Source organism: Lolium rigidum, chromosome 2 (assembly GCF_022539505.1).
Source record: "Lolium rigidum isolate FL_2022 chromosome 2, APGP_CSIRO_Lrig_0.1, whole genome shotgun sequence".
Taxonomy (NCBI): Eukaryota; Viridiplantae; Streptophyta; class Magnoliopsida; order Poales; family Poaceae; genus Lolium; species Lolium rigidum.
In genome coordinates this window covers 132,859,216-132,874,354 of record NC_061509.1, presented here as the reverse complement: position 1 = coordinate 132,874,354, position 15,139 = coordinate 132,859,216, and the positions used below count along the sequence as shown (strand labels likewise).

At 47.6% G+C, this 15,139-nt stretch overlaps 1 protein-coding gene across 1 annotated transcript; it reads right to left on the bottom strand.

Annotated features, from left to right (window-relative positions):
- Nucleotides 1-9,189: 9,189 nt before the first annotated feature.
- On the bottom strand, nt 9,190-13,265 carry LOC124690122 (protein MAK16 homolog A-like). The gene is made up of 9 exons (XM_047223555.1): nt 13,207-13,265; nt 12,997-13,106; nt 11,923-12,041; nt 11,715-11,812; nt 10,454-10,541; nt 10,051-10,173; nt 9,865-9,955; nt 9,559-9,677; nt 9,190-9,237 (listed from the first exon to the last, which is right to left on the bottom strand). Exons 1-9 carry the CDS (start codon nt 13,263-13,265, stop codon nt 9,190-9,192), a joined length of 855 nt encoding a protein of 284 aa, XP_047079511.1.
- Nucleotides 13,266-15,139: the final 1,874 nt, after the last annotated feature.

Here is a 15,139-nt window from a genome sequence, read left to right as displayed (position 1 = left end):
ATGCCTCTGTGAGAGACTATGAAGCCAAGGAGTTTTCCGGCTGGCACGCCAAAGACGCACTTCAGCGGATTCAACATCATCTTGTACCGACGGAGATTCTCAAAGGTTTCGTGAGGTCGCCGATCAAGTCGGATCCTTTCCGGGTCATGACCGCGATGTCGTCGACGTAGGCGTGCACGTTCCGGCCGATTTGGTCCTTCGGCATCGCCGCATCGTACGTTGGTAGGTGGCACCTGCGTTTTTCAAACCAAAAGGCATAGTAACATAGCAAGTAAGTGCCAAACGGGGTAATGAATGAAGTCGCCTTTTGGTCGGATTCCTTCATCCGGATCTCGATGATACCCGGAATACGCATCAAGAAAACACAGAAGTTCCGCCCCGCCGTCGAATCAATGACTTGGTCAATGCGCGGCAGGGGAAACGGATCCTTCGGGCAATGTTTGTTCAAGCCGTAGTAATCGATGCACATTCTTAGTATTTCAGTTGTTCTTTTTGGGTACAAGGACGGGATTCGCGACCCAATCGGTGTGGATAACTTCTATTACAAAACCTGCTTCTAGTAACTTTGCTAGTTCCATTCCTATGGCGCGGCGCTTCTTATCTCCAAAGCGTCGCATAGCTTGCTTCACCGGTTTAGCCCCCGGATTTATGTTGAGGTAGTGCTCGGCGAGTTCCCTAGGTACTCCGGACATGTCGAAGGTTGCCATGCGAAGATATCCATGTTAGCGCGGAGGAACTCGACGAGCGCGCTTTCCTATTTGGGGTCCATGTTGGCTCCGATCGAGACTTGCTTGCTAGGGTCATCTTCCTTGAAGCCGACTTTCTTGGTCTCAATCGCGGCCCCGAAGGAGTTTTTCTGTTCGGAGATCTCGCTTCTTGGTGGTTTGCATCTCGGCCGGATCCACCGCGGCCCCGTAGCCTTTCAGCCTCTTCTCCGGATATGACAGACTTCGCGAAGGCGGCTTCGCCCAACTCGCACTCATGAGCCTTCTTGTAGTCTCCGGTTATGGTGATCATACCATTGGGACCCGGCATCTTGAGCTTGTTGTAGATATAGCACGCTCTTGCGTGGAACTTGTGGTAGGTGGGCCTGCCGAAGATGACATGGTAGGAGCTCTTGAAGGGCACAACTTCGAACGTGATCTTCTCTTCGCGGAAATTATGAACATCGCCGAAAGCCACGGGAAGTGTGATGCTGCCGAGGGAGTTCGCCTTCTTACCCGGAACCACGCCGTGAAACTCAGTGGTGCTGTGTTTGAGCTGTTCCTTGGTGAGGTTCATCCGCTCCAGAGTCTCCGGGTACATGATGTTCAAGCTGGCTCCGCCATCCATGAGGCACTTGGAGAAGTCATACCCGTCTATGCGAGGACTCACAACCAAGGCGTAGTATTCTTTGGCACAATGGCGGGATGATCTTCCCTGTCAAATGTGCACGGAACTTCCGACCACCTGACATACTGCGGCACAGCCGGAACTGTGGCGTTCAGGATCCGGGTAGCTGATTTTGTAGCGCGGACCGTTGGGGTTCCGAGGAAGGTGTGGTAAGCCCCCACGCTCTTTTTCTCGAAGGGGTTGGATTTACCTGCGGATCCGGCTTTGGGATCCGGCGAGTTATCATCCTCGTCCATCGCCTCGGAACCGTCCTCCTCCTTGTCCTTGTTTTTGCCCTTTCCTCCTTTGCCGCGTCGGCGGTGTTTCCGGGCTCGCTTGTATCCTGCCTCCGGGTCGTTCTTTAGGTCGTTGACCCACTTGCAGTTGCGGTTGGTGTGAGTGGACTTCCCTGTAGCCGGATCCAAGTGGGCCAGGCAGGGCATGTCTCTGTACTCCTCGTAGGTTTGCGGGGCGCGGGATCCGCCAGCCGTGACTTCAGTGCCATGCTGCTGACCCCCGCCGGCTCCGCCTCCACGGCCGCGTCCTCTTCCGCCTCCCGGACCTCCGCGTTGGAACGCCATGGCGACCATGTCGGATCCGCCACTCTTCCGGTCGTCGTGGTTTTTGCGTTTGTGGCCGCTGTTGTTACCGTTATCACGGTTCTTCTTTTGTTGGTGCAGGGGGATTGCTGTAGCTGCGATGTCACCGCCTGCGTCGTCATCGGCGGCAGTGTGATCACTGGCAATGGAGATCATCTCATCCAAAGTCAGTTTGTTGGCGTTGGCCAAACATGTAAGCTTGTGCCTCAGCAGTCCTCCTCTCTGCAATCCACCGATGAAGGCGTACATGGCAGTGGTGTGATCGACGTTTCGCACTCGTTCCTCGCATGCCAACCATCGTGTGAGGAAGTTTCTTGAGGTTTCTCCCTTCTTCCGGATACAAGCTTGTAAGTCGCTTGCCGTGGCAGGTCTTTTGTAGGTGCCCTCGAAGTGTTTCTCGAAAGCGGTCTTCAGGTCGAACCAAGCAAAAGATAGAGTTTTTCTCGAGGTCGCTGAGCCAGATCCGGGCTGGCCCTACAAGGTACAACTGGAGCATGCGGCAGGCGATGTTAGGGGTTCCTCCGGCGAAGGTTACTGCATTGTAGTAATCCTCAATCCAGGTATCCGGCCTTTCGGTGCCATCATAATGCTTCAAGTTTCCGGGTAACTTGAGGGAGCTCCTTGGCTTTGGTTCCTCTCGAATCATCCTGCCAAAGCACTTTGGTCCGATGTAGTCGGTTCTGTATTCGTTGAGGCGTTCCCGCGCGTCGCGCGAGCCGTGTCGGGGGGACTGTGAGCGAGAGCGAGATCTCCGGCCACCGCCTCCGCCTCCACCTCCGCCGCCACCGCTAGGTGGTGGTGAGGGAGACCTGCGAGGGGGCCGATCCGACCTCTTGCTTCCGCCCGCAGATTCTCCCCGGCCCTCCCGGTGCCGGCTCCGGCTCCCGTGGCTGCCCTCGCCATGACGCCGGCTGCCCTGGTCGTTCCGGCTCCGGCGGGGCTCCGGGTCACGCTCCTCATTCCGGCTCCTCCTAGGCTCGGGCTCACGATCATTGTTCTGATTCCGGCGAGGCTCCGGCGTGCGCTCCCCGTTCCGGCTTCCGGAAGGCATCACGATGTCGCGGATAATAATTCCACCATGCCCTTGAGGCCTGGTGTTTCCGGCTGGACTATGGCGACGAGGGGGACGCGGGTAACCATTAGGCGGAGGAGAGGCGTTGCGGTACTTGTCTCGTCCGGAGTACATTGCATCCTTTCCCTTTCTCGGATCTGACGGTGGCGTCTTTGATGGTACGGGGATTGGATTTGGGTGTTCCCTGGCTTTCCTTCTGCGTTCCGAGGATCCGGTTCGCGACTCGTCATCTCGATGGCGATCGTTGCGGGCGTCCTTCTGCGCAGTGGAGACGCAATGCTCCGGGTTGGATTCCAACTTGCGCGAAGTATCTGCCTTGCTCTGCTGTTTAACCGCTGAAGCGACGAGCGTGCGCAAGTAGTTGATGTCAACCTCCTCGTCACTTTTCTTCAGAATTTCTGCAGCTCTTGCCAGATTGTCCTTTGGGGTAGCGAGCGGCTGCTGTTCGGCAGGGGTTGCGAAGTTGATCCTGCGGGGAGGGATTGCTTCTCCGACGATTCTATCAGCCTTCCGCCCGTGCGTAGGTCATTTTCACCTCCCACTCTGCTCTCATACTCTTGACTTGCTCGAGCGTTGCGGTGACTTCGCGATCCTGTCTTTCAAAGCGATCCATGATCAGTGCAGCTTCTTCCCTCTCATCCAATATAGCAGCTGCGGTGTTGGCAAACTTTTTGGCCGTGGCCAGCATCTCCTTTATGGTGGCCTCTAAAGCCTCCGGATCTGCGGCATCGCCAGGAGTTATTGGCTTGTTGAGGACGTCTGACTTTGCGACCAAATCCATGCGTGCTTGTGCAACTATCTCTTCGAGCGACAGGAGGCTCTCCGAGGAAGGATCCCTACGGGGCCGTTCCCGCGACATCGGAGATCCATGGTGAGATGGCTGGGGGTCGGATTGAGTGTCTGCCGCTTCTGATCCGTCTTCTCCGAGCGCCGCTACAATTGCGAGAACCTGCTTAGGCTGGGCGGAGTCGACTTCAGGCTGATCGCTGAAACCATACTCCCCTAGCTTGCGGACGAAGTCATCAGATTCCGTGGACGGGGAGTCTCCGGAAATTGGGCTTAGATTTCCCAAGATCGATTCTTCAGCCGGAGTCTCGCTTTCTCCGACAGCCTCCTGCTGATCCGGAGCAGCGTTGTTTTCCGGGGCCTCAACCCGCACGGGACCAGCTCCGACTTCATGAGGGGCGGTTCCGGCGGTATGGGCCAAGAAGTGTACGAAGTGACACCTTTGCTTCTCTAACACCCGGGAGACCCGAGCGGATCTCGCATTGGTCTTCCACCGTTACTTCTCGCTCGGGGGCGGATTGGGTGGGTTTTGATTTTTCCGGATCTAAGGCGGAATCTTCGCTAGGAAGTTCCAGCGTCTCAGATCGGATCTTCGCGACTGCGTCCCGCTCAGCGGCGGTCGCGTCAGCGCTACTTACCAGTGGGTTTCCGTCGGAATCGACGGTTTCCCCGATGAAGATGTGTATGCCGCCAACTGGGACGATGGAGAGCTTGACGGGGTCGGTTTTAGCCGGAATCCAACACTCATCCGGAGGGACGATCGGCAGATTTCCGGCGTAAAGGACACGCCCCACAGCGATGGTGTCGTCGTAGCTTCCCATGGCGGAACCCTCCCGGTTCCGGCCTCCGGACGCCGCAGGCCCCACGGTGGGCGCCAACTGTCGTTGCCTAATCGACGGTACCTCGGAGGAGGGATCCTCACGAGGGGAGAAGAAGTAGGGGCCATAGGGCGGAGTGCACACGGGACGGTGGTACGCGAGTTACCCAGCTTCGGAACACCCGCACGAAGACAGGGCCTACCGCTGCTTGTCTGGAATTATCTGGGCGCTTTCGCGTTGTTACAATGAGTTGTGGTTGTGCCTCTAGGGCTCCCGGGATCCGGCTTATAAAGGCGCACGGATCTAGGGTTTACATGGAGAGTCCTAGCCGGATTACAGATAGTCTAACTATGGTACAACATCTTGCCGTGCACGTCACGGATCCGCCTTCCATACACGTCGTCCTGGATCCGGGTTCCTCATGGGCCTCCATGGATCCGGGTCACTCCTATGTCGGTACGGATCCGGCCTGCTGATCCTGGGCTGGACTTCTTCCTTCATGATCAACAGCAACTGGGCCGCCCGATGGGCCACATGCCTCATCACCATCTGTGGGCCACCCGGGCTTGCCGGATCTAGGTACTGTCGATGGTACACCTATGAAGTATACCCACAACACCGGTCGACCGGGCCACAAACCGGACCTGCTGGTTCCTCCGTTGGAGCCCGGTTTCCGACCGGTCGACCGGCCAGCACGCCGGACAGGCCGGTTGCAGGCCCGGTTGGACCGGGCAGGTGACCGGATTTCTCCTGTAACCCCTTTTTGTTTGTTGTTGAAATGGGGGTCTCCTTTAGCCTTCTTGTTCCTTTGATACACCATTTACGCCTCATTGCCTAATACCTGAGATTATCCTTATAAACATATTAGGCCAAATACTTTAGCACGGTGTCATCGTTACCAAAATAATGGATAAGGGTGAAATACCCTTACACTTGGTTTTGGTGCATATAGGGAGTCTATCTACAGCCCCACATATATCTTGTTTTGTTATGTGATCGCTCTTGTACCCTTGGTATTCGCTTTATCACATCCGTGAACTAATCCGTCGATCCACGTTGGTATAAGCAATTCTAATTCACTTTAGAGCGGTAAGGTTTATCTTTCTTATCTGTTGTAAGTGGGCTGTGAGAGTACCACCACCAGATTTTTGATTTAGTGCTAATCTACTAATCATGTCTTCTAGTTCTTCTGATGTGATGCAGAAAAAGGAGGTTCCAATACGATGAAGGTCCTATTGCAGTGACACCTTCTGTGATGAGGCCTAAATCTAGTTTGTTTCACTTTGACGCAGACATTGGTGATACACATGTTGCTATTGCCATTGATAATTATTCTCGCATAAACCTGATTAGTCTTGAAGTTGTTGAAAAGCTGCAATTACGTACATATACACATCATTGGCCATACATTTTAACTACTAATGATCATTTGGTGTCGATTGCTAAGACTGCACTTGTTCCTATAACCATTTATGGTCATACGGTCGATATTGAATGTGATGTGATTCCTAGAACACTAAATTTCTGTCATCTAATGTTGGGAAAACGTTGGTGTGATAGTTTTAAGGTTGTTTTTGGTGGTGTTCATCCGGATCCTACTATCTTTTGGAATGGGAAAAACATGTGGTCATATCATACATACATTAAGAAATTTCAGACGATTAGGCGTCGAAACCTATATCCTCATGCAAACACCAACACAAAACCACAATATGATCATGTACTTGAAAAAGCGAGTGTCGGAGTTGAGGAAATATGTGAGGTTTCTACTAACATAACCATCTCTACTCCTAGTGTTGTTTCTTCTGATATGCATGTTGCTTTTGAAGAAAGGGAGCCGCTTGTGTTACAACCTGCATCACCAGAACGTGCATCATCATTTGAGAAAGATGTTCCATTACCTACTACATCGAGGAGGATGGCATTTGTGATGGTACTGATTTGGGGTTGCACCCAGCCAATGAGGTATTCGGTATTGATTTGGAACTATAGCCGGTACATACGACTGAATATTGTGAGTCTACTACTTTGTTGGTTACTTCAGCGGATTTGACTTGCATACATACTTCAACACCATGTGATTGCTTGCAAATTTCGAATTTTGATCATGTGGTACTGATTACACATAAGGTACTTGCTAAAATACCGCCTGATAATACTGTGTCTTATATCATGTTAAATGAACCTATGAGTATGTGTTGTGCTATGGATAAGATTTCTGATATTTCATATGTGAATTGTAACACTTATGCATGTCATTTCATGTTTAATCTCATTGGTGACTATAGCATGGATGAGAAATTTCGATAGATCACATATGCATTACTTGTGATAAGATTGTTGAATTGGAACTCGTTGTTTATAGTTTTATATGCTATGTGATAGAAGTATTTTTCTGTGGGATGATACGTAATTTCCATGCTTGTATGAATATTGATTCCGTTTTAGTTTATATATTACAGCCAACAAAAGTAAATTTACTGTTGTTGGATTGTTCTAATTCTTCTAGAGTAGAATCAGATTTGTCATATCCTTTGTGTTTGTCCCCACACATGTTGTATTTCAATGCTATTGATATATGCTTCACTTATATTAGCAAACTAAGTTTCATATTATACACTGTGAGTTATGGCCATGATTCCATACCTATTTGTTCTACATATCAGAGTCATGCAGTAGAAGCATGGTATTCATCATCTATATGTTTGAATATTTTGGATTGATTTGACCTTATTCATAATAAATTTGATCATAGATCATCTAAGAGGATATTAGATTTAATACTGAACAATAATACTACATATATAATTTTTCTTGACTGTGCTCATGATTATGTGTGTTTCACTTATACATGCAAGATAAGTTGCAATCTGAATTATGGGACTATTACTTGTGTACGCAACAATGAAACAACATGTTATATCTGCATATATTGTGCGTACACGTTGTTGTTTTTGCTCCTTCCAATTTCAGCTTAGCCAAAATCGAGGACGGTTTTTCCGGAAGAAAGGGAGGATGATGAGGACACACTCATGAAATATGATGATTGTACATGCTTGAACTGGAAAGAAATATTAAGTCTAATTGACGATTACTATAAGGTTAATTCTTTCCTAGTTGATAGTAATGCTTGGATTTATGAGAACGTTATACTACCTAAGTCTATGCACTTGTGTATGATTAGGTTCGAGGGTGAAACAAGCATTGCACGGGAAGGAGAGGAGCAGCAAGAAGAGCTAGACGCGAAGACAACTCATGAATGCGCGAGGGAGGAGAGGGAGGCATGCACAACACAAGAGGAAGTCAAAATCAGTTCTAATTCGGTTTGAACAAATAGAAGTTCTGATTATGAAACGGACACGGTTTCTTCATACGAACTCCGAATCAAGCAAATAAGCACTCGTTGGAAAGATAATTTCAAGAACTTTCCAATGAATATGTCACCGTCACTGCCGGCCAAGGAAAGGCGACACTGCTGGCCATGCAAGGGCGGCAGTGCCGGCCAGAGCATCCCGGCACTGCCGGCCACACTGGCACTGCCGGCCTCGACAGCCCGGCCTGCCGGGCCCCTGTTTCCGAACCAGTTTTGGCCGAACCTATTTCAGGTCGGTTTGTATCGAACTATTTCGACCCCTGGTCGTTCCGGACGCCCATATAAACCCCAGGGATGCCCCCAAATTAGGTGGAGAACACGTTTAAGATAAACCCTAGTTCATAGTTGTTTGCTTAGCAAAACTACTGAATCATACTCTCCAATTCGCTTCGATCTAGAGTTTTATTCGCACCAATGCGTTTCGATCTGGTGTTTGTGCTACTTAAAGTTTGTGTGATCTGTTGTTCCATTGGGAATTAGAAGATTGCAATTTACCGCTTCGTGGTCGGCGCCTACGTGCGCAAGTGTGTGGAGTTGCGAATATCTTACAGGGTTGAGAGATGTTGCATTGGATGCAACAGGTATCGATCGAGAGACTCGTCAGAGTCATACAAGTTATCATCCACTTATCATCGTGTATCTCCGCTGTGTTCATTGCGTGTTCATCACCATTCACCTCGTTTACTGAGAAAATCGGGCCACCCCTTATCATGTCATGTTTCGAGTGGTGGACGGTCAACTTTATATTTTTCCCGGATCAAATTAACGCAGTGCTTGAAATGGGGACACAGCCCAAGGATCACAAGTCACAGCAAAGGACCGCACATCGCCAAAATGCATTATCAGAGTTTATATCTAAGCGTCCGTTTACAAAATAGAAACAGACACACATTATTCTAGCTGAAATCCTAGGCATTCTAACGACTTAGCATGAACATATGAGATGATGATTGTCCCAATTAAGCATATGATTCAGCTGTCACACCATATACATCCACCAGACTTGCCAGCAAACACCCCACCTTGAATTGCATCAGATGGTGCTTCAACACTGTAACTCGCGTTGATTCCTGAAGTTTTCAGTGACATGATACATCATGTGAACTTCAAGCATTAACACGTCATCAACAAGAAAGCACAAGATTGAAGTAGTCAAGGTTCCTGCTGAATTCACGCAAGTGTCCTCTGCCCCGGTTTGGTGTGTTCATCTTCTTCAACCTGTCACCCCAGACAGACAAGTAAACCATGCTGAACCATGAAGCAAGCAACATAACCACGAAACTGAGATCACTATGAGAGGTTTCGAGCAGCATATATGAAACTAATGCATGCATTAAAGCATTATACAGATTTTGAAAGATAAAATTCACAACTTGCCCCCAAAAAAAAGATAAATTCACCATAGTACCACGCAGTAATGTATGGAAGGAATAGTTAAGGGGTGTATCAGTTGATTAATGAACCAATTATGCAATTCTTGAAGCAGTTAAATGCAATATGTCAGAGACATAATATTCAGATTCGAAGTGTATGCTTTACCTCGGTGATAACCTTTCTCGACTTGGTTCCAATAATTGGCCTGGAACTGGAAACAGAGCATGTTCCCCTTTGTTTCTTTGTAACTGGCTGATGTATGAGATCATCTTGATCTATGCCACCTGCAACCATTTTAGAGCGTTTAAAGATCAGTACACACAGCTATCCCTTCTCGGTGAAATAAGCAATTCTGTGTGAATGTATATTAGCAGGCCAAGACAAAGATTGTAACTGAGAATCAACTACTAAACCCAAAACATAGGAAAAGTATCTAATGTCAAAGTTAAATCAATAAAAAAAAATCATTACCATACTTATCACTACAGACGTCTTGAAAATCTACCATGTCTTCCATATCCTCTTCGATCCCATCACCTTCAACATATTCAATCTCATTTTCCTGGAATGGCAAGACAAGTCACACTATGAGCCTATAAGGAAGCTTGTGAATAATGTTATCAGGAGAATAAACCAGTTTGCCAGCACAATGCTTACATGCTCCTCTTCATACTCACTAAGCATCTCATCAATTAATTTCCCGGACGGTTTAAAGGGGATATTTGGAATATCCCCATACATATTTCTGTTCAGGCGTTCCAATAATTCGCTAGTAATACTCTGCATCGCAATGAACATGCATGTCAGAATATGGCAATGGATAACCGACACTTGAAACGTTGACCAAAGAGGCACAGATCCCTCCCTTGGTTGTCCGTTATTAGGTAGAAGATGAGACCTCTCCAACAGTGGATTTATACACATTGGATAGCATCCCGTTTTAATTCGGTCGTCCTTGGGACTCGAACCCGGGTGGGCTTGCTGTGCACTCGCACGCTTTGCCACTGAGCTAGCACTCAGTTATCTTGTCAGCGATTACAAGAAAAGAGAAGAAAAAAACCTTGTCTATTTGTGCAGCCCTTTCAGCTTTCTCCATTCTCCCACGATCACGTTGTATCTTCTTTCTAGGCACTGTCATTACCTTCTCCCTAGAAGAAGAAATGAATATGTTCAACATCTTCTTCATGCACTAAGGAAGTTATTTAAAATCCAACTTCATCAACAAGATGAATCAGCTTGGTATATGATATATAAATAGTGAATATACTGTCACACAAAAACTCAGATGATCAGTAGTTCTAGTGTCCATTTATTTTGTCTTTGATTTGATACACTGCTGCCAAATATTTCAGCCACCTGACTACTACCTTAGTGGGCTACTAGCTATATTTTAACTCCAAGGTTCAGCAATGTGAAAATGCAGTATGGCTTCAGCAATAGGAGCCGGAAGTATTAATTTTGGCATCTAACAGTTCGGTGGTTTTCAACATTTAGCTGCTTCATTATTTATTTTACCACATGAGATCTGCATTTGCATTAAGTAAGGGGGATAACAGTTACAAAGGCTTGCGTCTGGAAGCAAAAATAATACTACTGTACCTCTATCCATAAAAGGATGTCACAAGTTTGTCTAAATTTAGATGTATCTAGGATCTCTTTAGTGTGTATAGATACATCCAAATTTAGACAAATTTCTAACATCCTTTTATGAACGGAGGGGGTAATAAAAATGCCGCAGAGGCAAAAGGCTATCGGTTGGTCAATATTACAGACTACTCATATGCCTTGCCTAAGGAGGCTGAAATTTAGATTTATGAGACTCAACAATGAAACTCGTGAACGAATCTACTAGTGAAACTTATCATTTTTGCTCCCATTGTCAGTAGAAAATTACTGCTACAACTAACAACAAATTTTGCGGGAAGCCAACCTTACTATACTACTCTCCTTGAGGACCATCCTTTCGAAGTTTGAGAGCTAACTAAGTAAATTTATCCATGCTGAATACCCGTGTTCTCTCAACTATTTCTTGCTAACAAAACATCTGTGTTCAGCAAATGTGAAAAAATGTAGTGTTGAACTGCTCGCTTAATCGACCGTTTGTCTGTTTGTTTCTATATAAAAGTTGACCAAGGCTGTCCTAAGCTAGCCTGCATCCCTCCCAGATAGAATTGTGATTTAATTAACCAACTAGGTAGCTGTTGACAAGTACAAACTGCAGCGTTCAATCAGAATATCCATATTTGCAATCATGGACATACACAAACATAACAACAAAAAACGTGTAGCTCTTGTTTCCCAAGAAGTAGAACAAGTCCTACCTCACTTTCAGTTGAAGTTTCCTCATCCGTATTCGATACTGTGTCATTTTTGTCAATCGCTGCTTGATCTTGAGCACAAGTAACTTGGGCCAGAATTCCTGCATAAATAAATAAGCATGTAGTTGAACTTGATTGTTCTCATCATGTCAACGTGGCAATAGGGCATATTGGTATGGGAAAAGATATCAGGTAGAGATCCAGTCCAGACCAGATGCTTGTTGATCACTTCCATAGCGTCCTCGTAATTCTTGGGCAGCTTAACCCTCTCCCACAATTTGTTTGGCATGTGAGCTCTCTCAGGAGTTTTCATATACAAGTAGAAAATACCTGCATGACCATCATATACAAGAAAAGCTCAGGGAGAGGAAGAAAAGATTCAAAGATTGTATATACAAAGACACTAGTATATCCTTAGAACCTTTTAAGGATACCACAAAGATTGACGCTTTGAGGATGTGTCACCCTATTGTTGTACTGACATGTGGCCAAGGATCCATGTATCAGTTGACACATAGGGTAGTAATAAAACAATTAAGTGCCAATGTTAGGGGTGGTGAGTGTTGTGGGTATACTTCATGGGTGTACCATCGACAGTGTCTAGATCCGGCAAGCCCAGGTGGCCCATAGAAGGTGATGGTGGCGTATGGCCCATCGGGCGGCCCAGTTGCTCTAGATTAAGATGGATGAAGTTCAGCCCAGGAACGAGGAGCCGGATCGACCGACCAACTCTGGAAGTCGGATCCAGTACGACGTATAAGGGAAGGCGGATCCTTGACGTGCACGGCAATGTAATATTCCGTAGTTAGGCGACTTGTATTACGGTTAGGACTCTCCGTGTAAACCCTAGATCCTGGCGTCTTTATAAGCCGGATTCCGGGAGCCCTAGAGGCACAACCATAACTCATTGTAACAACGTGAAAGCGCCCAGATAATTTCAGACAAGCAGCAGTAGGCGTGTCATCGTGCAGGTGTTCCAAAGCTGGATAAATCACGTACCACCGTCCCAAGGACTCTCCGCCCAATGGCCCTTAATTATTCTTCCTCTCGTATACCGTTATTGATGTATAGCGTATGTTAACTACAACAACAATCCCTGTGAGAGCGAGAATATTCAATTCCCCTCATGGTTTCTATATCATTTGCACCATCTACATCTTGTAGTGCAAATTTCTAACAAAATAATGTGTGGGACTAGCTAACAAAGAAGGGCGGCACGATTTCGATTAATTCTAATCAAACGTAGTGACAATCTGTACACAAGAGAAAGGTAGCGATCAGTCACCGTCGTGGTCACGGATGGTGGCGTAGCGGCTGTTGGCGAGGGGGCAGGAGCTCCGGTTGCAGATTCCCGTCACATTGTAGGGGTTCCGGCACAAGATCCCCGTCGTGAACCTGCGCAAAACCACACGCACCCACCGGCATGTGAAGAAGCAACACGGGAAAAACCTAAAAGTGCATATATAAGAGGAGACAGCAACAGCTGCTCGCGTACTTGGCCATGAAGCTGCAGTGGCCGTGGCGGATGCAGTGCCATACCACCTCGTCGCTCATCTTCGACACCGCTGCTAGGGTGCCTCCTCGCGTCCTACTTAGGCTCACGCTTGTCCTGCTCTGTGCTAGGGGTTTGTGGCTAGCGAGGTTAGGGTTCTGCCGCTGTGTAGGAGGAGTTGAGTTGGACGGGTAGGCGGCGGCGAGAGGTGAAGACGGACGGGAATACGACAATGGTATATGTGTGGGCTGGGCTCAACTTCAGAATTTGGAGGTTCCGAATTATTGGACCGAAATTTGTTGGGTATGATTGGGGAAAGGCCGATCTTTCAAAGGCCTCTCTCGCAAGTGTCAGGATGTAAGCAATATCCTAAAAAAACAATAAAGGAATATGATCAGATTGAATTTTCCACATGCCATATCTTCTACCCCCTCCATAACGATTTATTAGTCTTAGGTGTAGCCCTAGGTTATCAATTTGGCAAACTTAATATTAGCTATGTATTAAAAAAATTATATCACTAGAAACTTCAAATCTTATATTTTCTCATAATATAATTTTTATGTTATATAGTTTATATTAGTATAAGTTAGATTGACGACCTAGGTACACGCGTAAGACCTATAAACCAATATGGAGGGAGTATGGATTTTTTCATCGGGTTCAGAGCCAAACTTATAACCACCCGTTGCGAATTCGAATACGAAAACATCGGGTCGGGTGGTAGATTTGGAACAAAAACTGAGTGGACTCGGGACAAAAACAAATGTAATCATTTTTTATATGCACATAATAAGTAGACAGACAAACCATCAAACCAAAAATAATTAAAAAAATGAGTTCAGCGAAACACTTATAGAGTAAGTAATGGCAACATGATTTAGTGAAAAAAATGAACATGACCACATAATGTTTCTATGGATATAATAAGTAAACACAAAGGCTAAGGTACCATATACACATGCTTCAGAAAACTACATCCCGGGCCGCTCATGCGGGCGACCAAACCCTCGCAAAAAAGTTCCTAGTTGTCCGTGCTTCACTGGCCACCGGAGCCAATTGTGGTGGCGGCGCCCATCCGTCGAAGGCGACGGACGAGGAAGGTGCGCTCCAATGCCCTGTTTCGCGCGGAGGGAGGCAGTTTCCGCGGGCTGCGCATGTCGGGGTACTGCAGCCGTCACACGGCGCCGGGGATGCGGTGAGGGAATGGCGGCGCAATGCGGGGAGGCGACACGTCGGCTCGGCGCCGAGATTTTTTCGAGCATCGACCCCATTAGGGCACAATCTGGGCCGGTGGGCGGTGGTTGCCCGTGTGCGGCAGTGGCCAATGTTGCTCGCTCCATGCGGGGCAAGCGGTGTCCGTCTGGATGCCTTCATGCCAATTGACATCGTTGCCTAGTTTTGTTGCCTTCCCTCTATCGAGCTAGCGGTCTTGTCGGCTCGGGTCGTTCGATCTTCATGCTGGGCCTCTGGCTTCCGGTTTGGCATCTTGCGGCCAGTCCCGCTGGGAGCGGCCGGCTAGTGGCGTGGGGGCTGCTGGCCTGTCATGAATAAAGGTGGAGGTTCTAGGTTTCCTCTTGGGCGAAGATTAAGACCTGCCTAAAGCATGTCCTTCTTGATCTAGCCAAAGTGATGAGATTATGAAGCCTATGTCGGCGAATGTAATAGTGCATTTATTGCCTGGAGTTTGTTGGATCGGGTGGTATTCGGTCGTGTGCACCTATGCTTTTATTCCGATCGTTTGGTTCTCGAGGGAGTGGAGTAAGCCCTGTTATGTGCTACCATCAGGTGACATTATAGTCCATGATGAAGTAAGTGATGGGAAATATCATGAAGGCCGGGTTAGGGGACTATCAATGGAGGTTCAAATCTCTGCACTATTGAGGAACTTGCTTGGCATTCTAGCCTCGTAGCAGCGGCTTTGGATAGTGGGGCG

Coding starts and splice junctions, on each gene's coding strand:
- LOC124690122 (XM_047223555.1), bottom strand. CDS start 13,265: ATGAGCGACGAGGTGGTATGGCACTGCATCCGCCACGGCCACTGCAGC. Junction 12,042..12,996: donor CACCATCCGTGACCACGACG/GTGACTGATCGC, acceptor ATGGTCATGCAG/GTATTTTCTACTTGTATATG. Junction 11,813..11,922: donor AAGTGATCAACAAGCATCTG/GTCTGGACTGGA, acceptor TTATTTATGCAG/GAATTCTGGCCCAAGTTACT.